Source organism: Peromyscus maniculatus, chromosome 20 (genome assembly GCF_049852395.1).
Source record: "Peromyscus maniculatus bairdii isolate BWxNUB_F1_BW_parent chromosome 20, HU_Pman_BW_mat_3.1, whole genome shotgun sequence".
NCBI classification, from domain to species: Eukaryota; Metazoa; Chordata; class Mammalia; order Rodentia; family Cricetidae; genus Peromyscus; species Peromyscus maniculatus.
This window is the reverse complement of record NC_134871.1, coordinates 70598913-70622692: the sequence shown is the minus strand read 5'-3', so window position 1 is coordinate 70622692 and position 23780 is coordinate 70598913. Positions and strand designations below refer to the sequence as shown.

The window sequence follows — 23780 nt, the reverse complement described above, 5'->3', positions numbered from 1 at the left end:
ACCTGACTTAGCAGCTAATGGACTCCTTAACCCTGGGTGTGGGATGACGAAGCCCTCTGGAGCACCAGTGTCTCACCCTCCTGGAGCTCGAGGCATCGGAGCTGCCTGTGCCCACAGCAGCAGCTTCCCCAGTACTGGCACCGCACGTGGCACACCTCTGGGAAGCAGGCAGAGGGCGTGCGCCCACAGGAAGGGCTGAACAAACAGCCAAAGGCAGCCGAAGCCTGGGAGCTGGTGAGTCCCAGGCCTACAGACTGCAGGTCCAGCATGGCTGACTCTCACCTCTGTGAATGTCCACACTGGGGGCTCCCCGGGATGCTTTTCTTGTTATCCAGTCGGGCATCCTGCCTGGCTCCCCACGCTCCCCTCCCCCAGCTCTGTTTCTACTCCACCCTGTCCATCATCCCCTTGTCCCTAAGCCTTGAACTGAAGTTTGAGAGTTAAAGTGATCAAGTGCCCCCCACTCTCCCAGAACCAACCTTTAACAGCCAGATTCTAACATCTGTATTTTGAAGCACTGGGTAGTGCTTAGACATTGGTCTCCATAGCCCAGGGTTGTCTTCAAAACACCCCTTTTCCTTTCCTGCTGACCCTAAGAGAGCGGCCCCAGCAGCCCGTGCCATGGCTCAGCCTAGGGGCTCTGCTCAGAACTGCACCACGGAGGACTGCACACAGGAGCTACAAGGCCCTTCTGCAGCATCCTTGGCAGATAACCACCCCCCCCAACACACACACACCTGTCCGCCGTCTTCAGGAATCTTCTCCACACAACCTGAACACAGGCCCCAACACAGCACAGAAGCAAACAGTTTATACAGACTTTATTTGTCACCCAAAGAGGTGAGCACACACGGAGTGGGCAGGCAGGGGGCTGGAGACAGACTGTCACAGTTACCTGCCCGGGTCACAGACAGACCAGAAGGGGGGTCTTGTTTTTAGCACATATTGCTATGGGATAATCACAATGACACATTTTATTCCCAGTTCTATTTACGCCGTGGAGTGTGGAGAGGGTACACTTCTTACACTAAAAATATAGACTTTGGAATCTCTAAAACAAAAATATCTGCCTCTACATGAGACCTAGAGAGAAGCACACAGAAAATGAGGAGATGTGCCAGCACCTCGAGCTGCCCCTTCCGGGGGAGGTTGTCCTGCTTTCCACCAGACGCCATCAGCCACTTCTAACCAGTGACAGACAAGGGACAAGGGGAGGCCTGGCACCTCAGGAGTGGGAGGGACAGGAAGGATTGTGGCTTCTCTCACAGGAGTGACTGCACGTTCAGGTTAGTGCTTCTGGTCCCAACACAAGTAAAAACCTGCTGCAGAGTTCACCCCGGAGCCTGTAAGCAATGCCCAAGCCAGCCAACTGCTCCTGGGCTTAGGAAGGGGTGTGGGAGGGGAGCAGGGTGGGTCCCCCTCTGCTCAGAAAACATCAGCTCGGGAAACCACTCTGTATTTGCAATGCGGGACGTGGGTTAGATTTGGGGGAGGGTGCTCTTCCCTCTCTCTTCAGAAGGACCCGAACTATTCCATTCCTACTGAGCACAGAATCTCCTCAAAGGATCATGCCTATGGATGGATGACTCACTTCTGAGGGCTATGGAAAAGACGCCATTCCTCTCACACACTCCAAACAGCGATAGTTACTTCACACCTCCTTTGCTTATGAAAATTATCCTCCTTTCTGGCCACAAAAAAGGTAACTGAAGAAAAAAATGTAACTGAGTCAGCCATCCATTCTCTATAATTAATGCTAAGAGAGACCAAGAGCAAGCCAAGTATGGTGGCACATGCTTGGAACCCCAGCACTCGGGAGGCAGGAAATCAGCTGCAGGCTCAAGACTAGCTTTGTCTACACAGCGAGAACCTATCTCACAGAGCAAGAGTGTCAGAGGGGTCACCAAGAGTCACTTAAAAATAGTCAAAGCAGAAAACTTGCTTCTGTTTGAATTTTGAATGTTTTTCTGTTTACAATGAATGTAGAACAATACAGACGAACATGGGAGCTTAAAAATGTTTAGTCCCTCCCCAACATGTCATGTCAGAGCATAACCATCCAGTCCAGAGCATAACCATCCAGTCCCGAACATAACCATCCAGTCCCGAACATAACCATCCAGTCCAGAACATAACCATCCAGGCCTGAGAGGTGTCAGCAGCCCCTGAACTCAAAGCCCTCACCACCTCAACTGGTGGCGCTGTCAGGAGCTCTGATTATGACTCTTTCCTCAGAGGCAACTTGAACAATGGCCAGAAGAGCTGAAGGAGAGAGAGTTCTTGGAAAGCTGAGGCAGAACAGGCAAGAGCGTGGGTGAAGTCTCACCTGACCAGCCAGGGCCGGCTAAAAGATTTCCACCAAGAGAAAGTCAAGATGGCGGAGAAAATTCAGTGCAGGGCCTGTGAATGTCCAACAAGGATGGGCTTGGAAACTTGAAGGAGAGTCTGGGAGAGACGAGGGATAAACTGGCTCGACCCCACAGAGCCCCGGGAGCTGAGGACATGGTTCAACAGTTAAGAGATGGACCCAGGTTCAATGCCCAGTACCTACATGGCAGTTCACAACTATCTATAAATTCGATTGTAGGAGATCTGATGCCTCCTCTGTTCTCTTCAGCACCAGGCACACACACGGTACAAAGACACACATGTAGGCAAACACCCTCACATACACAGTTAAAGTCAAATTAAAATTCCTAGGAGGTACTGTCACTCTTGCAAAAGACCTTCAGAGACACTGTAAAGTCTGAGGGGACACGTGTGACATGATGTCTTTGATGCTCATTAAAGACTAAAGGAAACCCAGGGGCCTAGATCCTAGCTAGCCCTGTGCTTCAGGATCACTAGAGAGGACACAAGGACAATCACCGCTTCCCTGACTAAGAAGGGAGTCTGGAGAGCTGAGCAGGTGGAGGAGAAAGTGGAATGAATTGTCCTTTTTGGATGATCGTAAACCATGGACTGACTCTCCAGAGGGGAGACTGGAAGGCTGCGGCCATCAGCACCCCAGCCTGAGGGCAAGTCAGGGACTTAGTCAATGCCAGATCTTTATTCAACATTTTTAAGTAATTTAAAAGTCTGTTCCATCACCAACAAAGAGAAATTACAACTATTCACATTGTCTTTGGGAAGCTATGGCTCCCTTTCCCTCCACCATGAAGGCAAGTTTCATGAATTAAGGAGACCTGGGATGGGGCTGTGAGTGGCGAAGCCCAGAGCCTCCTGACCCCTCCCAAGTTGCACGTGTATCACACAACCAAACACCACAGACAGCTGCACAGTGTATCTCTTCAGGTCTTCACCCTCTCCTAGAGCAACCCTTCCCTGATAGTCGTCAGGAAGCAACCTGGCCACTTAGGAAACCCACATCTTTTCCTTCCGAGTCAAGGCTTCACTACCAACATGTTCTTGAACCTCAGCCTCCCCCCACTCACTCTGTTCACATCACCAGTTGACATCACCAGGATGTCAGGACATTGGCTGGCAACACTCAAGAAGCTACCCTTGTCATAGAAGAGGTGATCACTTCTCTGGTCCCAGCAAATGTTGGCATGAGTAAAGAAAAGCAGAGGTCCCATAGCTGCGCTGCTCAGAGCTAACAAAGGCAGCCCCCACCTTCCAGCAGCTAAACACATAGAGGGCAACTCAAGAACCAGTGCTTGGAAAGAGGCATTTCCCTCGGGGACACTGTCACCGGCTTCCTTGCAGGATGGGCTCCTCACTGTTACACGCCTCTCAGGCACACTGAGGCCAGAGCTGTGGAGGAAGTAGTCACCAATTTCCCTACACACACACACACACACACACACACACACACACACGGTTGCATGGGAACACAGGAGGAAAAAGACGGGGTGGGGGTGGGGTGTTCCTAGGGGACTAGAGCAATGGAGAAGACACAGGTTCGAGGAAGTAGCTGGAGGGGGTGGAAAGTTACCAAGAATGTTTTCCCACTGACAGGCCGCTTCTGAATCCTTCTGAGCTGGGTAAGGGCTACAACTGTTAGATCTGTCCTGAAGTGATGTGCTCTGGAATTTGGCTCACAGAGACTATAAAGCCCACTGATTTCTGTGACACCTGCCTGTTCCAGTGTGTAGTCCCTGAGAGCAAGCCAGGGCTGCTGCTGAGACACAACAGAGATCTCTCATGTGCAGAGATCATCCAAACCAGGAACAATACCTATATTTGAGAGGATGTCATTTTAGGATTTGAGAGCAGCGAGGCATTCATTCATCCACCACGCACTGAACAGCAATGCCTGCTACTATTTTACAAAGGATATCTGCTCTGCGTGGCTTGCGTCTGCCCTGTACCAATTGTTAAATAGCTTGAAAATCATCTCTACATCAAAATGGCAGTGGTCCTAACAGGCAGGGAAGTAGTGATAACACAGGTTCCCTTCAACACCAAAGGCCTGCGGAGAACGAGCAGATGCCTTAGAGTCCAAGGTGTAAACTGCAATAAAATGATGCAGCGCTCCTTCACCCAGGAATGAAAGCACACGCTCACTGTGTGTGTGTGGTGTCTTCTGGACAAAGATGCAGGCGGAGAACCAGCGTGACCAGCTCGCCAGTCACTTCTGTGCCCAGAGGAAGGAGGGGTCCACAGCGCTGAGGCCCAAAGCCTTGATGACAGTTTTAGAACACAGGAGAGAAAAATCATACACACACTTTTAAACTAAGTGTCCACATTGACTTCACCACTTACAGTTCGTTTCTTAGCATGGCTTTTTACATCTGAGAGCCGGAACTTCTGCCAACCAAAAGGAATCTGTGGCGAGGAAGCCACATGGCTGAAGGCGGTTTTGATCCACTGAGTGATGATGATGGAGTTGGCTACCAAGGCAGCTAAGGAGATGTCCGTGAGCACTGGGTCTCTCCAGGGTGAAGGGGCAATGCAGCCTCAAGACACAGCAGCCGAGTGTCAAACAGTCCCACAAAACAGCCACCAGCCCCAGATTCACCTTCCTACCCACGAACAACTGGTATCAGATCGTTCCTAGATGGCTACAAACAGACCTGGTAACAAACCCCCAGGCGAGGGAGTCTTCCCTGGTCTCTAGATTAATTCCTCAGCTAGCAGGGTCCTTCTTCCTCAAGGAAGCCAACCCAAGGAAAGACGGTCATCCTCCTACTTTGCTGGTGTCCCCGAGGCCTTTCCTTTAATCAGCTGAGCTCCCGCTCTCACACTTGGCCCTGTTCTTCCAAGGGTCTCATGGCCTTGTATTGACTGCTTCTGGGGAGTGATATGGATGACCCCAGGCCAGCAGCATCTTGCCAGCTCTGGTGGTGGCCATTCCTGATGCTCAGATGGCCGACCTCAGACAGCAGACCTGCTACAGTGTCTGGTCTGACCAGCACCCCTTCCCAAGTAGAAATGGAACCGAGGCCCAGGCTTCTCAGGAGCCTGCAGCTAGCCGCAGGCCCAGGAGCCTCCCCTCTCCGGCTTCTCTGCTACCACCCCAAGCCACCATTCACGAAGAAGGACCTCAAGAAGGAATCCTCAATGGCAGAATGGACTCATGTGGCTCACTAGGCCAGCAGAGAGCACTGGAGAAATTGTCTGAAAATGGGAAGCTGGCTCTTTAATGGTGGCGGTTCTGAAGAGAAGGAAGAAAGGAGAGGAGGCAGCAGGAAGTGGGCCTGACGGTGGCCCCGCTGGTGCCTGGCTGCTGGTGTGAGGGGAGCTGGGCATCCTCCAAAACGCACACCGAGAGTGACTGAATGCTTCCGTGTGGATGGCTTTGAGATGACCAAGGACGGGGCCAGACTCAGCCCGGCTCTTCTCTGAGAGACTCACCATTTTCTCGAAAACCAGAACGTCTCTGAGGCACCTCGTGGCCCAAATCTTCTTCCCCAGCAGAGGCTCTCAATTGAAGAGGCTGGATGACAGAGTGAGACAAAGGACACAGGACTCGCGCCTGCTCTCAACACGGTGCTCCAAAGACGCCACAACTTGGCTGTATCTTAAGTTCATTTACAAGTAGACTAGTTCTCCACTAAAAATAACCACATGTGTTATACATTTCCACAGCTGCCTGGATTTTCCTCTGAGAGAAGCCAGATTCTGTGGCTCACCTGCATTCAGCTCGGATCTATTTAACCCATTCAGGGAAGGAATGAGGGACCCACATGCCGGCAGCCGTGACTCTGAGAAGACTTTGGTTGCTGCCTAGCACCCACATTCTACCACTGAGCCAAATGTCACAAGTGGCAAAATGCCAAGTTACACCCGGAAGTAGGAGCAGGACCAGTTTTCCCAGTTCCTGGCTTGTGGGTTTTAACAAAACCTGTTATCCGTATCAAGATCTCAAATTTTTACCTTCATTTTTCTGAGGACTTAAATGTCAGTGGTGTTTGGGCTAAAATCGTAACTTATATACATAGCATTCCTTAATGCAGGCAAAGATGCCTCCAATCCTTTCTGATTAAAACTGATCTATGTTACTATTAAATGATATAGAGAAATTTCTTTGCAGAATAAGAAAACTGTTATGTTTAGCAAAATTCTCATTTTAGAACCTAAGTTAAGTGGGTTAAAGCCGGAGCCAATACTATCATATTATTTATTAGTGTTAATGGTATTGATCCAGGCTTTTAGCAATTTTCCAGTTTGTGTGGTTGCAGTAACCAGAGAACCTTCAGATTCTAAAATGAGAAACTTTCTCCAAGTAGATTAAAGAAACTAAGCAGATAAAGCAAATTTACATTCCAAAATAATTACAGCCTGCCCTTGGGACTGAAGTAAATGGGCAGTTCAGAACAACCTGCCTTTTCAAATATTTGGAAACTTTTTATTTTTATTTGTCTTACTGTACAGTTAGCAGAAAGAGTTTTGTGATTTACTAGGCAAATTCAATCCTGTAAGTAATGTACATCTTACCTTTAACATTATTGCCATTCCAAAACCAGAAGTAAATAAAAATGGGAAGTTAGAATTCGCTTTACCTTTTTTCCTTTGTATTTCCAGAATTTATACTGAGAGCCTTCCAGACCGTGGTTTTAGGCATTTCATCGGATATATTAATCTCAGAGGGGTCACATCTGAAATCAAAGCTTAGGCAGTGAATATCGAATATGTAAGTAAAGGACACACCCCAGTTTACCGTGACCACCACCCCGTGAGAAGGGAGAGGAGGAGTCTGAGAGGCCAGGGCATAAAGAGAGGCTGTGTGTAGGGCTGCAGGCCGCTGATGCCCAGGTGGCGGCTGGTGCTTTAAAAGAGTTCACAGAGGACGTGACACCACTCCTAACTGCTGCTGCGTGGCACTCTGGTTCATCCTCATTTACATAACAGAATCTCTTCCGTTTATAGTTTACAAAAGACTTTCATACTCTATGAACTTAACAATCATAGCAACAGAGATCGGTCATAATCCTCATTTTGAAGGTGTAAACCCAAAGGTTTCAGGCTAAGTGCCCATCCAAAGTTACACAACAGCACAGAATCAAGACTCGAAACACAGTCCTGGGTCCTTGGAAACCCGACTACTCCAGAGCCACCCATGGGGGACGATCTCCTGAAATGCACAGAGAAGAGACAGCATCCCACAGGGAGAGGAGCACTGATCCTGCTTCACTGCCAGAGACCTCAAAGCCTATGGTCTCTTCCATAACAGCACAGAGACACCTTCTTAGGGACCAAAGAAAAGATTTCCTGATCTATCCGCAGTATAAACCACAGCCAGTCTAATCATGTAGCAGCTAATGATTCCCTGGGATCCAGATGTGGCACACCAGTCTTTCTTCCTTCTCTAGCTGTCCTTATCTCCAGGCTTCTTCGGCCTGGGTAAGCTGCTTCCAAACAGACACAGATGTCAGGCGTGACCCCACATTCCGGGCATTTGGGACCCTGTGCTTTGTGGAGAGCAAATGGCCTGGTAGAGAAAGGGCTGAGACACCAGCACAGCCTTGCCTGGGCTTTGAGATCAGTGTCCCCCGGCTCCCTGGACTAAATATGCCATAAGCCACACTGCAGTGGGCTGTCTCTGCCTGTCCCCAAAGGCAGGCACGACATACCCACCGGGCTGAGGACACACACTACTGACCTCGGGGAAGCGCTGAGAGATCCCGTCTAAATCCTGACCTGTGTGAGCAGCACTGTATGTAACCCTGGAACAATGTCTCATCAGCTTCCTCACTCATACAAAGTAGCTAATGAGCCTCTGAGGACCGCTGTAAACCCTCCCCCCCCCCCACCCCAGAAGGCATTGGGACACTGGCTCCGCCTCTCTTCCTGTGACTCCCAGCCCTATGAGGCAGGGTGCGCAGCAGGTGTTCAGTGGAATGGCCAGCAGCATGGCGGCTCCTCAGAGCTCTGTGGTATTTGGGGGCTTACCTGAAGCTGATGCTCTTGCCAGGACTATTTAGCAACTTCCTGCTTTCGAGGGGGAACTTATCACCCCCTATGTCCAACATCTTCTCAGCCTCCTGGAGGGAAAAAAGGAACCTTAATATTGTCAGGTCTAAAGGAAGCCCCTACTCTCCAAACTCCAAAAAGTAGAGCATATGGCCGAACACGAGTCTCAGCTCACCTCAAGCTGGACTACAGGACTGCTAAAAGCCTACGGCCATCATTTCTCAGGAACCCGTGAAATGGGTTTCTGCCTGCCAGAAAGGGCCTCTGCCAGCTGGTTACCCGTGGTTGCTAGCTCCCACACTGTGGTAGTTCATAGGCTTTCTGACTCCTGGAGACCTGCTCTATGTAACAGCAAGGTTTTCCCCGTCGTTCATTTGTGTGTGTGTGTGTGTGTGTGTGTGTGTGTGTGTGTGTGTGTGTGTGTGTGTGTGTGATCAACACGCGCCATTCACAGACAGCCTGGTTATATCCAGGATGCTTCTTTTTCTCTCTGCTCTGGACTCTTCGAGATGCCTCTGAATGTTTTGTCTCCCTTTTACCTACAATAAAACCTTCCCCTTAGCCATGGAGTAGCCATTTTGGTGGTTTCTTTACTGAGCCCTAGCTTACAATTATATCTTGGACCAAGAGGATCAAGAGCCTGCCCCAGCCCATTTTCACAGTTTCCCTCACATTCATAGAGTTAGGTCCTTCTACGGGTCTGACTCCTTGCAAGAGTGAGGCAAGCAAATAACCGTGCATACAGAACAGTACTAAAAACAATAATAACCTGAATGTAAGCCTCTGCAGCAGTGGTTCTCAACCTGTGGGCCATGACCCCTTTGGGGGTGCATATCAGATATTTAGGATCATAGCAGTAGCAAAATTACAGTTATGAAGTAGCAATGAAATAGTTTTGTGGTTGGAGGGGCACCACGACATGAGGAACTGTACTAAAGGGTCGCAGCATTAAGAAAGTTGAAAACCACTGCTCTAGAGCCAATGACCAATTACTAGGGACACAGGGCACAGAAGAACATGTCAGTGTTACCAACGAACTGCCTGATGAGAGAGACGTCCTGCGGTCAAAGACCCAGTTTCCCAACAAAAAGAAAAAGGAGAGCCCTAAAGTGACAAGATGTGGAAATCAGCCAATTATAATGCATGGTCCTTTGTTAGATCCTGATCCAAATACACAAGCTGTTAAATAGTAAGGGGGAGTCTGGGAAGATGGCGGAGGTGTGAAGTGTCTGTGGCGTCAGCCTGAGGACCTGAGTTCGGATCACCAGGCCCCATACACAAAACCGAGCATGGCAGCGTCCCTGTAACCCTGCTAGGGAGGCATATATTGAAATGTTCCACATTAAAATATTTTCTTAAAAATTATGCCAACACAAAAAGATTCGGAGTTTGAGTCCAGCCTGGACTATACAGGGAGACCCTATCTTACCAGTAAAGTAAAATAAAATAACGCTACTCACTTAAAGGAGTAATTATAGAGGGAAAAATTATCTACAAACATGCTTCAAGTACAACAATAATAAAACTTAAAAGAACTAAACATTTTAACAAAAGAAGTTTAAATTTTAATAATTCAGTGTATAACACTATATTGAACACTATTCAGTTATAACTTAATTTTCTTTTTTGTGCTAATAATCACACTTATTTAAAACCTTTGTCTATCTATCTATCTATCTATCTATCTATCTATCTATCTATCTATCTATCTATCTATCTATCTGTGAGTGGGAGGCTGACTGTGAGGCTGTGCATGTGGGCGCTGAGGACAACTTTTGGGAGTCAGTTCTTTCCCGCACTATGTGTGTCCCCGGGACTGAACTCAGGTCTACTAGGCTTGGCAATGGGCACCTCTCCCTGCGGAGCCATCTTGCTAGGTGAATTATTTCACGGAAACATGAGTAAAATATTTTTGTCTGTATCGCTTGACTATTCTCAGGATGAGTTCCTGGATCAAACGGCATAAACATTTTTCTTTCTGATACAAAGTCTTGTGTTGACCAGGCTGAACTCCTGGTTCAAGCTGTCCCCCTGCCTCAGTCTCCCAAGTGTTGGGAATGTAAGTATATGCTACAGTATCTAGCTTAAGAGATACATATATGCATTTGTGTGTGTGCTCATGAGTGCCCTTGCACATGCATAGCACGTGTGTATGCCGTGTGTGTGTGTGTGTGTGTGTGTGTGTGTGTGTGTGTGTGTGTGTGTTTCCTACATGTACATATTTATTTATATCACGTGGTTGCCTGGTGCTGAGAGGCCAGAATGGGGTGTTGTGTCCCTGGACCTGGAGTTACAGGTGAGGGAGCTGCCACTTGTGCTGGGAGCCAAACTTGGATCCTCTGGAGAAGCAGCCAGCGTATAAACCATGAGCATCACTCCAGCTCTGCGGATGTCATTTAAGACTCTGCGTCTCCCGTTCATACTGGCACGTCAGTGTATGCGCGGCCCGTTCCAAACACAGTGCTGGAGGGGTAGTTCCTATCCATTTACTTTGTTGTCATTTTGACAAGTGAAAAAAAAACATTCCCAGCCACAACAGGCAGGAGGAACACAGTTCTGTTTTGTTTTTTATTGCTTTTGTATCTAAAAATTCAGTTTATCTAACAATATAAGATTTTTTAAAATTCAAGACATTAGACATTAGGAAATTTTATTTTAAAACATAGTTGAAAAAGACAGCAATGTCTGCTGAGTGACAGACTGGGCATCTCCAGGTCAGAGCTGGCAGCAGGAAAACCGTGTGCGTGTGCATGTGTGTGCATACATATACGTATGTGTGCACGTATAAATGTGTAGATAGACGAGAGACAGACAGCTGGAAGGACACTTTGGGACACTCTCAGGCCCTTCATTTCTTGGCCTGGTGTTTCCGTCTTGCTACACATCCTTTCTGTGCGTGTTTAGGCCACGGCTCATGGTCCACTGTGCCAACTGCTGAGGGCCATGAAGGACAGAAAGTCCTCACAAGCTGTGTTTGCACGGTGCCAACCACAGCACAGTATAGCCAGTGCTCTCAGAAATATGGGTTCTACACACTTGTCAAGTCAGATCTGGAGAAAAGGAGCCACTGGATCTGAGAATCACAGAGTACACCTCCATATTCTAGTATGATCCTGGGGTAAATCCAAGGGGGAAAGGACTAGTTACCAACTCCGACACGTGATGGGCAGACAGGGCCAGGACCCCTTAACCCTTCGGCAGCTGAGGACACCTTGGGGTAACACTCAGCCCCTCAGTGTAACCCTCAGGATCCCGACACGCTGCCCCACACATGGCCCTCTCTCCCTCCCTCTTCAGGCCCTGAAATGCAAGGCTCTACCTCCTCCTCCTTAGCCTTCTTCTTGGCGTCATCCAGCTTCTTCTTTTTGCTTTCAGGCATGAGGTCATCCAGCCAGCTCAGCTCACGCTTGGAGAAGCAGAGATCCATGACTTTCCTGACGAAGACCAAGGCCAGGACCTGACAAGAAGGAGCCAAGAAACGGGAGTTTCTCTGGACGTTCCCAGCGCTCTAGGGCATCTCAAGCAGAACTGGATGGCCAGAGCAGCAGTCACACACTGCGGGCCACCGGCATGAGGCTTTTTATATAATTTCTTTTAAAATTTTATGTATTTTTAAAATATGTTTTTATGTGTGTTATGTATTTATGTATGAATGTGTACTATGTGAATGCCTGGTGCCCATGGAGGTCAGGGAGGCACCAGTTCCCCAGGAACTGACATTTAATCTGTAACAGAAAAGAACAGGGCGTGCATTATTCAAACTTCAGGAAATTCTGACCCAGGGGACAACATGGACAACAGGGAAATGACAATGTCACATGATCAGCTAGGGCGACGGAAGTCCCAGAGGTGGAGAGCAGCGCTGTGGGTGCCCACGGGTTTGTGGGAAGGAGAATGAGGCGTGGCGGTTGAATGAGTCTGGAGTTTGTGTTGCAAGATGAAGGTCTAGAGACGGATAGTGACGCTGGTACCTCAACAGTGTTCTTGATCCCACTGACCCCTACCCTTAAAAATGGTGAACATAGGATGGGGGGTGGTGGCACACCTTTAATCCCAGTACTCAGGAGGCAGGGGCAGGCGGATCTCTGTGAGTTCGAGGCCAGCCTGGGCTACAGAGTGAGTTCCAGGACAGCCAGGGCTACACAGAGAAACCCTGTGTGTGTGTGTAGGGCGGGGGGAGGGAGGGGGAAACAGGGGACGGACTTACCATCATTGGGAAAACAATGGCAGCTGGCGATGCCTTGATAACCCAGAGCAGGACGAGGCAGGTGAGCTGGATGAGGGTGAAGAGGTGTACTTTGCGCAGCGGCACATGGCGCAGGTAGATGAAGTCTGGCTGGTGCTTTGCAGGCATCCCGAAAAGCTTCAGGCGGTCAAAGAACTGGAGGGAAGAACACGCACTGGCTGTGGCAGGTCCCAGGGAGGAGCCTCAACCCATCTGGGGCCCCGCCACCTGCTCTGCACAGCAGCCGGGCCCTGCCTCGGGGGGGGGGGGGGGGGGGGGACGGAAACTGGGTCTCTGAGACAACAGGCGATTTGGTCAGGTCATGAGCGGCAGTAAACACGTGAAACCACCTTTTCTAATTCCAGGTGCGGACTTCCTTCTCTCCCCACACGGCGGCCGTCCCGGACCCCGCCCTACATTGCAGCTGCCGAGAGCGTGTTCCCGGGGTGGGTGACCAAGAAGCTAACTGCATCTTTGTGCAAACCATCAAAACCAGTCCACCCAGGCGTAAGTACAGACAGGCTGGGGCAAAAGGATGGCCAAGTGTGAGGCCAGCCTGGGCTACACAGTGGGTCCCAAGTCAAACTGAGCTACAAAATAGGGTACTGTTTCAATGAAGAAATTCCCTCCCCCCAAATCCCTAAGTTCCCAACCCCCAACTCTCCTGTTTGTTCTTTGAAATATTTGAAGCTACTTATTGACAAGACCAAGAAAGAACTCTTAAAATTCTGGCCGGAGGAATGACGACGTTCAGGGCCAGTGAGAGGGCTCAGGAGAAGCTCAAGCCTGAATGTGGAACGAGAGAAACAACTCCACAAAGTTGTCCTCTGACCACAGCATGCATGCTGCAGCACGTGTGTCTACACATAACCCCCCACACATGCGTCCACAGCACCACCATGCCATGGCATGCATGTGGAGGTCAGAGGACAACTTACAGGAGCTGGTTCTCTCCTCCACCGTGGGTTCCAAGGATGGAACTCAGATTGTCAGGCTTGGTGGCGAGCACCTCACAGGCTTGGTAGTAAGCACCTCACAGGCTTGGTAGTAAGCACCTTACAGGCTTGGTAGTAAGCACCTTACAGGCTTGGTAGTAAGCACCTTACAGGCTTGGTAGTAAGCACCTTACAGGCTTGGTGCCGTCAGCCCTTCCTGCTGAGCCACCTCGGTGGTCCTGGTCCAGGGAATTTGGCAAAGTGTCCCTGGTTTAAGGCCAAATAACCACTGTGTCAGAATGACCAGAACTGTGACATTAAGCCGCGTCATTATGGAGGCCAAGACTCTCACGCCAGCCCGACCTATTTTGTGCCCCACATCTGAAGACATTGCTTGGCTAAATGGCAAGACAGGAAGTTGTCTCAGGAACTGGCTCTGCCTCCCTTGGGGGACTGTGCCTCTCTGGCCAGGACAGGTGAACACAGGGCAAGAGCCATGGCCCAGCTGGACCACACGATACCTGGATTCCTTGTAGAGAAGAGACTCCCATGTAGAGGAAAACTCCGTAGAGCACCGGCATCGGAATGAACTGCAGGAAGGGCGGAGACAAGACATGGCATGGGGCACCGGCAGGGTTACCGCTAGCTACTCTTCTTTGTGAGACAGACTCTTACTGTGTAGCCTTGGCTGGCTTGGCTCAATATGTAGACCAGGCTGGCCTTGAACTCATGGACACCTGCCCATCTTCGCCTCCTGAGTGCTGGGATTAAAAGGTGTGCGCCACCATGTACCATCTCTATAAATTTTTAATTTTGAAAGTGAAACAAAGCCACAGACAGTTTCATAAAATTCTCCTTCAGTTAAAGTAGAAACAAAAGGATGAGCTGGTGATGACCAAATTATTTTATTCTGAAATGAAATTGTTATCCATAGGTAAGTCATGGGCCTAGTTTCTCCTCCAGCCTCTCCCTCTGCCAGTCTTCCTCCTCCCTAGATATGAGGACACAGATGGGACACAGATGAGACAGGCCCACACTCATGGTCATGTGCACACACACATGCATACACACTCATGGTCATGTGGACACACACATGTATACCTGCACACATTTGTAGTCACATATACATGCATACACACACTCATGGTCATGTGCACACACACACATATATACATGCACACACATGCATACACACACTTGTCATGTACACACACATGTGTACATACTTGTGGTCAAGTGCAAACATGTACACACACACACACACACACACACACTCACACATACTTCACTGATGTAATTTAAATCTTCTATATTCAATATCACCTTCTCAGGAACTTAGTGTATTTTGACACAAACTGAAAAAAAATCATTTTTACTGACCTAAGATTTGAGGGCACCAGAGAGGAAACCAGCTGAGGACATGGTGTTACACTGTGTGCTTTTTAAAGTGGTGGCCACGGCGGGTGACTGTGGCTTTCCTATCACATCACGTCTTTCAACTTAGATAAAGTTGGCCTTGAACTTGCTGTGACGAAGCATTTCCTACCTCCATCGGCATCAGCACCCGCCTGCGGCTCTAGTGCTGAGGACCAAATCCAGAGCATTCAACAGCCCTAGTCCCTCAGTGTGCTTTTATCCTGGCGATAAGAACAACATAACTCCTCTCCGAGTTAGAAAGTCCACATTGGGTTTCTATGCTGCCCCAGCTCTAGACGTCCCAGTTTGTGGACAGGTCCGCAGCACTGCTGGGTGGTGTCTTTATCATCCACTTGACATAAGTTCAGAGTGGCCTGGAAAGAGGGTGTCTCAGTAAGAACTGCCTGTGGGACACTGCCTTGATTAAAGGCGAGTGTGGGAGCCCACTGTGGGCAGCGCCATCCCTGGGCAGCTGAGCACGTGCCGGAACGTGAGGCAGTACACAGCGTTCCTCCATGGTTTCTACTTCTACACGATGCACCGTCACCTGGAAGTGTAAGGTGAAACAACCCTGTCCTCCCCAAGTTGTTTTGGTCATGGTCTTTATCACAACAATAAAAAACATACTAGAACAATATCTACAATCCCAGCCATCAAGAGGCAGAGGCAGTCAGAACTGCCACAAGTTCAAGGCCAGCCAAGTCTACATGGTGAGTTTTAGCCAGTCAGGGCCGTTTAGACCTGTCTCAACAACAAAAAGCCAGGGGTAAGAAGGGCCAGGACACAGCTCAGCAACACGGAGCTTGCTCTGTGCTCTGCATGCAGAAGGCCCTGGGCTGGACCTCTAACGTGAAGGGAGCTATTCAAAGAAAAGGAAATGGCAAGACAATGGTCCATCAGATTACTTATTACATTTTATAATTACCATGTTTGTTTTCTTAAGCACATTTAACTGTCTTACCCACAAGAATAAATTCTTCTGGTCTAGAGAGATAGCTCAGAGGTTAAGAGCACTGCCTGCTCTTCCAGAGGTCCTGAGTTCAATTACCAGCACCCACATGGTGGCTCACAACCATCTGTAATGAGATCTGTCGCCCTCTTCTGGCCTGCAGGGATACATGCAGGCAGAACACTGTGTACAAATAAATAAATCTTAAAAAAAAAAAAAAAAAAAGAATTAATTCTTCCAGAGCAGGGGTCTGTGTATGTCTATACTGGAGCCCTGCATTTCCAGCGCGGTACCCGGCACAAAGGCCCTCGATGAGTGATTACCTTTAAGACAGTCGTCATGAAGACTGAGCAGCCCATCAGCACGAAGATCATCAGGCCTGTGACTCTCTGCTCTCGGATGCCCAGGAACTTAGGCTGCTCCCCAGGAGCAGAGCACTCAGACTCCAGCTTGAGGCTATTCACATGTGTGATGGACAGGACTGTCGCAGCCACAAACCAAGGCAGGCCCATGATGGAGCAAACACCCAGCATGACGGCCACCATCAGCAGGTCCAGATGGTAGCCACAGCCTTTCTGTGGGGGAAACGGTCGCTGTCAGTGAGCTGGCTGCAGCAGGTCATGGAACAGTGAGCTAAGGCTTCAGGCTCAAAGCCAGTTGGAGCAGAAGGGGGAAAGAGTCCCGAGAACGCTTACAACCCTCCCAGTTTGGAGGGAACAGATAAGAAAAAGGGAGGTTTAGCTTGTCATATATACACACGCCAACATCTGGTCTTTATACAGTTGCCCCTAGCTTCCTCTGATTGAGTTTCAGACATTCACAACTCAACCCTTCTTTGGAAGAGTAGCAGGAAGCAAGCCACACTGTGACCGTCCTAGAGACTACAGGACAATGCTTTTATTGAGTTCCTGGACACTGTCCCCATCCTTGCCAAATCTGGATTTTACCATAGAGATGGAAGGCATGTGGCATCTCACGAATACATGAGTTAGAACTAACCCTAGCCTGAGTAACCCTAACTCAAGATTCACCTTGAAGCCTCACAATGGACCTCAGTGGAAGAATTCCTGCCTCTGGGAAACAGAGGTCCAAAAGCCCTGAGCCAAACCTTAGGAGGAAAAGCAGTATAGATGTTGATTCAGAACATGCAGCTATTTAGGGACCAGCAGGGCCTCTGGTCACCCCCTCTACCCAGTCTGAGAGAAGAGGAATGGAGTCCAAGTCCCCCCCACATCATGCCACATGCTCCATCTGGTCTCACCTCCAACCAGCCTTTGTTATTAACAGGCAAGCAAGGAAAAGTCCTCTGAGACTTTCTTCAGCTCAGTTCCTGGTACAGCCAGGCTTAGCCTAAGCGAGAGGGCTAGCAAGCTGCCGTTTTAGCCTCGGGTCTGAAGCTCGGGTACCTTGAGCTTATGTTCCTTCCGGTTGATGATGACGGCGGTGATCTGCTGGTCCATGAATATCAGGATGGTGCACAGTAGAGCCGGGATGGTGGCAGCTAGCACCGTCCACCAGGGATTGGGGCCAATGGGATTGATGAACCATCCTCGATCGTCCCTCGTCGGCTAAGAGATAAAACAAGCTGGATTTTTGTATCTTAACTCTGGACAAAACAAATCAAACTGAATCATTATTCTGCTTTTCTTTTTGTTCTCATTTGAATAAAAATCCTTAGAAAACAAAACAAAACATGAAATACAGCAACCCCTAAGGAAATCTCTGGCCTTTTTTCCCAAATCCCCCTTAGTGGTCAGTCGTCACTTATCAGCTTCCTGTGGAATATTCATTAATCCTCTATTTACTCCCCAAGTATAGAGAAAGCAGCTTTATCTCACAATCAGCCCAAGTAAATATATCAGTAACTAAATCTGTTGTTAAAAAAACTGACTTCCCACGACAAAGTACGTAAAACAGATGACCCTTACCTCCTCGCAGGAGCCATGGACTATGTCTGAAGTACAAATAAAAGCCAACTGGACCCCTGTTTACTCAGATTCTTGGGCTGAGGGTAGAGTGTCCCTGCACCCTCATCAGTGGTGAAACAGGAGCCCAGTACTGGAGACTTAGGAGTCCCACAGCTTGGGGACGTCTGACCCAGGACCCTCTTCAATGGCTTTATAAGCCATTTGTTCAGACTCTCAACCTCACTCACCCTTGGTGTACTCCAAGGAAAGACAGACAGTGCTGGAGGACAAAAGGCTATCACCCAGAATGACCCCCGAGCACAGCAAGTAAGGGGGACTGCTGAACCGGAAGCACTTGGTTGCTACATTAGACACGACGGCACTTGGGTTAAAGAACTCCTCAGTAACACTGGCAAGTCCTGGATTTTGAATGGGCTAAATAAGTTCTAAAAGCTTTAGAACCTATGTTTAGAGACTATGCAGTTAGGTAGCAGTTACGCTCTCAGACCAACACAGAAACTTATTAACGCATTACCGATATCATAAGTAATCACACAGCCAGGCCTGCTAAATCTATTGGTTCATTCTATGCCTGCAGACTTAATCAAACACAGATTAAAGATGCTGAGGAGATGCCGCCATGCTAGACACATTCAGGAGCGTGTCACTGGTCTCTAAATACTACAGGATAACACCACTTACACTGCTGTAGATAAAATCGGTCTAAGACGGTTTAAGTACAAAGGAGCTTGCGCACAGGCTGTACGTAAATACGGCATTTCCCTTATGGAATGGAGATCTGCACCCTGGGTCCTGGAACTAACCCCCAATGGGTAAGAAGAAGTGATTACGCCAGCCTTCAGCCTGGCCTGGGAGCTGGGACTGGCTGGTTAAGGAGAGAAGGCAGGAGACGGTTTGCTCTGCATCCTGGGCGGTCTGCACCGGCCTTGTTTCCTTGGTCTTCTATTTCCCTGTCTTCCCCTGCCTCCCAGAGGTCCCAGCAATCAACTCAGGTCTTAAGTCAGTGCATCGTGGAACTTTCCCAGACTGCTTAATGCTCCAAATTTGCCATTTTTTATACAAACCCATTTGTCCTGCAGCCAGCTAGGAATTAGAGAGAAAGCTGACGGTGTCTGGTCATACAGGGATAAGAACACCGTGCTCTGGGAGGAATTACACTTATGGAGGGTGTTTTTCAACCCATTCAGTGTTTTAGCAAGTTTAACAAAATTAAACAGACAAAATAGAAAAACAGACAAAACAGAGGGAGAGAGATAGTGTGTCTCCTTACAACCGTTGTAAAGACAGTGAGAAAGACAGCAGAGTCACGCACCATGGAGCATCCCTGCCTGGCCTGGAACTCGCTCAGTAGACCAGGCTGGCCTACAGATTCAGAGATCTGCATGCCTCTGTCTCCTGAATGCTGGGTTTAAAGGCGTGCACCATGGAGCACCAAGGACCGCCTCTATACTGTCTGTCCTCAGCCATCCTCAGCCCCTCCTATTCTGGCGTCTTCTGAAGGAGCTGAGCATACCCAGGCTTTCTGACCTCTCCACCCACGAGGGTCTGTGGAACTAAGCTCAGCTCTCCTGTCTTATCTACTTATTGCACTAAGATAGATTTGGGATCCCAATGATTGATCATTATTTCAGTCTGCAAGTAAGTTTTTAAACTACTATGGATTATAAATAACCGAACATAAAATATGGTTGAAGAGATGTCCGGATGACTTCTTAGGTCTTAGGTCATTTCTACTCCTTCCCAGTTCCTTACAGCTGCAGCTCTGTGAAGGTGACGTCCCGGGCCCACCTCTCCACACCAGCACATCTTTATGTAAATGGGCACTTTCCATCCCCTAGAGCTTAGCAGGATGCGTATTCATAATAACACACAATACGTTTTGCTTCCTGAACCTCTGAGACCCACTTCAGATCAGCCTACACTCGGGCATCGGGCTCCCAAGACTACTTACCTTGAACACGCTGGGAACCTGAAGCTTTGGGGACGGAACCCCAATCAAGAAGTCAACGATCACCATTGTGAAAATGGTGAGGAAGACCGCAAAGTCGCTGACCATGGAGCGGACCTAGCACAAGAGAGAACCAGAGCAGTTACCACAGCAGAGATGCTACAACCTGAAAGAGCTACAGTTTTACAGAAAAACACTTTGCAGCTGAACTAATACAAAACCATTCAGACAAGACTCCTTTAGTATACTCAAAGTAATGCCCACGTGTGTGTGTCTAATATGGAACAACAAACCTCTGACCAAGTCTAACACGGTCAAGACCAGTCTCCAAAGAGCAGAGTTTGGGATGCACAGGCTCGGTTCACATCGGGGTCCAGCTGAGGTCGTCTGTGCTAGCCCACATCTCAGCAGCAGCACCTTCACGCCCTTCCCACGTCCTGGACCCGATCCATCCACAGGCCCATTAGCCGCCATTCAGATCATACCCAGAATCTGAGCATGACTGGTCACCCCAGCGGTGCCCACACTCGACCACAGTCACCGCCATCTCTCACTGGGGTCACCTTTGCCCCCCAGTGTTCTGGAAACAAAAGCTCTGGAGTCATAACCTAAAAGCCAGGTTGAATCATGTCCTTCTGCCCAAACCCCAAGAGGCCTCCTTGATTCACCCAGTTCAAAACCCAAAACCCTCTCCTCCCCGTGAGGTGCACGGAGCCTCCAGTGCTGTCCCACCTGTTCACGCTGCTCCAGCCACACGGGCTCCCTGCCCTGCTCTCCTTGAGTGCAACTCTCCCATGCTCTGCCAGCCCGGCTCTCCCCAGCTCAGGGTCTCTGTACTGCTCACCCCCGCCCTCTGTTTATGTCAGGTGACCTCTGGGAACTCCCCAAGGCCCCTGAAGCTTAACTCAAACATGACCTTCTTTCTGAGATTTTCTTGAGACAGGACAAAAAGACAGGGACTCTAAGGGGACTGGGAAGGGACAGGGCGCCCACTCTGGATCTGCCTGCATGGTGCTTGTTTTCCTGAAGACCTGGAGACAAGACGGTCCTTACTCAGGCCTTGAATGCGGCCATCAGCACACGTCAGGACGACCGCACAATCTCAGACAAAAGGAAAACTACTTTCTTTCAGAGGGTTTTTAAGTAAACCAGCTTGTTGGTTGTTCTGTTTGTTTATGAACTCTCATGTATGGGCACACATGCATATATGTGCACATGTGTGTGGAGAACCAGAGGTCACCTTTGGGTACCACCTTTAGGAACACCATCATCTCCTCTGAGACAGGGAGCCTGGAGCTCACCAATGAGGCCAGAGTGGCAGCCAGCAAGTCCCAGAGACCAGTCTCCCTCCCTACAACTAGAATCACACATGTGTGCCATGACACCAGGACTTCTTCCCTGGGTTTGTGATTTTTCCCACCGCCGCCTCATGTTCACAAGGCCAGCACGCTGCTGATGAAGCCAGCTCCCAGAGACAGAATGCGTTCTTACTTAATTTCTAAGTTCAGTCCTCAAACCTTGCTGTAAATGACATCCTATGAGCATAGTAACTAGAATGGTACTTAGTATTAGTAACTAGAATTAGTACTCAGCACATAGTAATTAGAAAAACACAAAATCATATATACGCTTCTAAAAGCCTGAAGTGTGACTCTGCATGTCTTCAGTGTGTATGTCCTTTCCCTACATGACCCTGTCTAAACACGTTACGTAAACTCTCCGATCTTCTTCACTCCGGCTTGTCTGAAATTCTTTCTGTGGTGTAGCCAAGGACTGGCTTTAACTGAAACTCCTCACGCTAGGGGCCATGCAGGACAAGCCCCCTCAGCACTGCTGACACCCGACGGTCCTACTGAAAACCGCCACTGCCCCCAGCACCTCTTTCCTGCTGTATTTTTTTAATAGTGCTTATTTCCTCTGTGTGTGTGTGTGTGTGTGTGTGTTTGTGTGTGTAGTGTGTAGCTTGTGTATTGTGTGTGTACATGTGTGTGTGCTTTGTATGTGTGTGCATGTGTGTGGTGGCAATCTAATTGTACTGAAATGTGATTTTGAATGTATGTTAATAAATAAAGTTGCCCGGGGGTCAGAGCTATTAGAGCCATAGCAAGAGTGTGGCGGTGGTGGCACACGCCTTTAATCCCATAGATCTCTGTGTGTTCAGGGATACAGCCAGCATTGGAGACATATGCCTTTAAGACCTAGGGGGCTGTACATTCAGATAGTGACGAGGCAGTCACATGTTTGGGTTTACAACCAATGAGAAGGCAGAACAAAATACTATAAATAGATGAACAGACAGGAAATAGGTCTCTTTTCGGGAAGCTGGGACACCGCAGGCAGAAGGGTGAGATTTTAGCTCTGAGCTCTGACCTCTCGGCTTTCTCTTTTACATTGTTTCTGTGTTTCTTATTTAATAAGACGGTTAGTTACATCTACATCTGGCACCCAACGTGACAAGAATCCATTAAAAACCGCTTGGCTTGGTGGCAGGCGGCCGGCGGCGGCCAGCGGCAGGCGGCAGGGCAGGGGGCGGCAGGCGGCGGTCGGCTTCTTAGCCTGGGTCTAGGGCTGCTTGACCTCAGGCTGGACTATCGGTGAGCTGCTTGCTTAAAGCCGGTGCTACAAACAACTCAGACCTGCCCTGCCGAACAGGGCCCTGCCTGTAAAGCCAACGCACATGGTCGGAGCTTAAGGAAGCCAGACCCAAGCCTTGACTCGGCACAAGAGGGAACACGTGGCTGCATTTAAACTTTAGCCAGCTACGCTTTCTTGTGTTCTCTCTCTCTCTCTCTCTCTCTCTCTCTCTCTCTCTCTCTCTCTCTCTCTCTCTCTCTTTCTCTTTGGATTTACACCTGGGACACTAGGTGGCTGTTTTGAAAATCCCCTCGGATTTCTACTGTTCTACGCAGATTTGGTGAGTCATAACATATCAGATATTTTAAAGGAAACTATCTAAAAGAGAATTTTTTTCCACATTTTAAAAAAATGGGTTTTATGTGTACATTGGAAGAAAATTGGTTTTTGTTCGAAATTTTAGGCAGTCTGACAATGGAACAACTATATAATATTAGTATTGGTGGAATTATGCACCTTATCACTATGCTAATCCTCATTTTAATATTTAAAAAGATAGTCAATTTAAGTGCCAGGATAACAGCTTTAGAAGAACTTGTTAAACCTGCAAAAATTCAGATAGAAGAAACTAACAGTGAAGTTGTTTCAAGTCTGGATCATAAGGTTGCAGAAAGAAAGCCTGTTTTCACACAGTCACCCTTAATTTATCCTGTAACCGTACAGCAGATGCCTGATCAAATGGCTACACAAAATATTTGGGCTCCAATTGAAATGTTGGATTTAAAAAGGTTTAAGGAGGCAATAGTATCTTATGGCATGCATTCCCCATATGTAAAGCAAATGTTAAACTCTTGGTCAACATATAATAGGATAGTACCACAGGACTGGCGGGACCTTGCACAAGGTGTTCTGGAACCCAGCCAGACACTTCAATTTCTGACTTGGTTTAAGGAGGAGGCTAAAAACATAGAAAAACAATGGAGAGATAAAGGAATACAAGTTTGCCAGGATCAGCTTACTGGAGAAGGCCAATATGCTTCAGTACAAACACAATGTTTATATGATGTCCAAACCCTAATTTTATGTCGAACGGCAGCCTTGAATGCATGGGACAGAGTTGAGGAACCAGGAAAAAAATCTGAGTCATTTACAAAGGTGATGCAAGGCCCAAAAGAGTCTTTTACAGATTTTTTACAAAGACTGGCTTCAGCAGTAAAGAGAATGGTCTCGGATTCAGAAGCTGGTAAGGCAATAATTGAATCTTTGGCCTTTGAGAATGCAAATGCAGCATGCAAAAGAATAATCAGGCCATTAAGGGCAAGATCTGCACCTATGGAAGATTGGATTAGAGAAACAATTAATGTTGAGGCTGATGAGCATGATGATACGTGGGTAGGAGAAGTAATTTCAAAAGGTTTGAGGAGTGTTAGATGTTTTGGATGTGGAA

At 48.5% G+C, this 23780-nt stretch overlaps 1 protein-coding gene across 2 annotated transcripts in view; it reads right to left on the bottom strand.

The window, feature by feature from the left end:
* Positions 1-804: 804 nt before the first annotated feature.
* Slc4a8 (solute carrier family 4 member 8) overlaps positions 805-23780 on the bottom strand; it is an 80240-nt gene continuing 57264 nt past the window's right edge. For both annotated transcript variants that reach the window (XM_016000440.3, XM_076556856.1), the window contains exons 17-25: positions 19763-19876; positions 17290-17451; positions 16207-16458; positions 14040-14108; positions 12566-12739; positions 11678-11815; positions 8338-8429; positions 6948-7043; positions 805-5881 (exon numbers count right to left, since the gene is read on the bottom strand). In XM_016000440.3, coding sequence (XP_015855926.1) covers positions 5869-5881; positions 6948-7043; positions 8338-8429; positions 11678-11815; positions 12566-12739; positions 14040-14108; positions 16207-16458; positions 17290-17451; positions 19763-19876 — 1110 coding nt within the window. In that variant the 3' untranslated portion in view covers positions 805-5868. The remainder of the gene's footprint in view (positions 5882-6947; positions 7044-8337; positions 8430-11677; positions 11816-12565; positions 12740-14039; positions 14109-16206; positions 16459-17289; positions 17452-19762; positions 19877-23780) is intronic.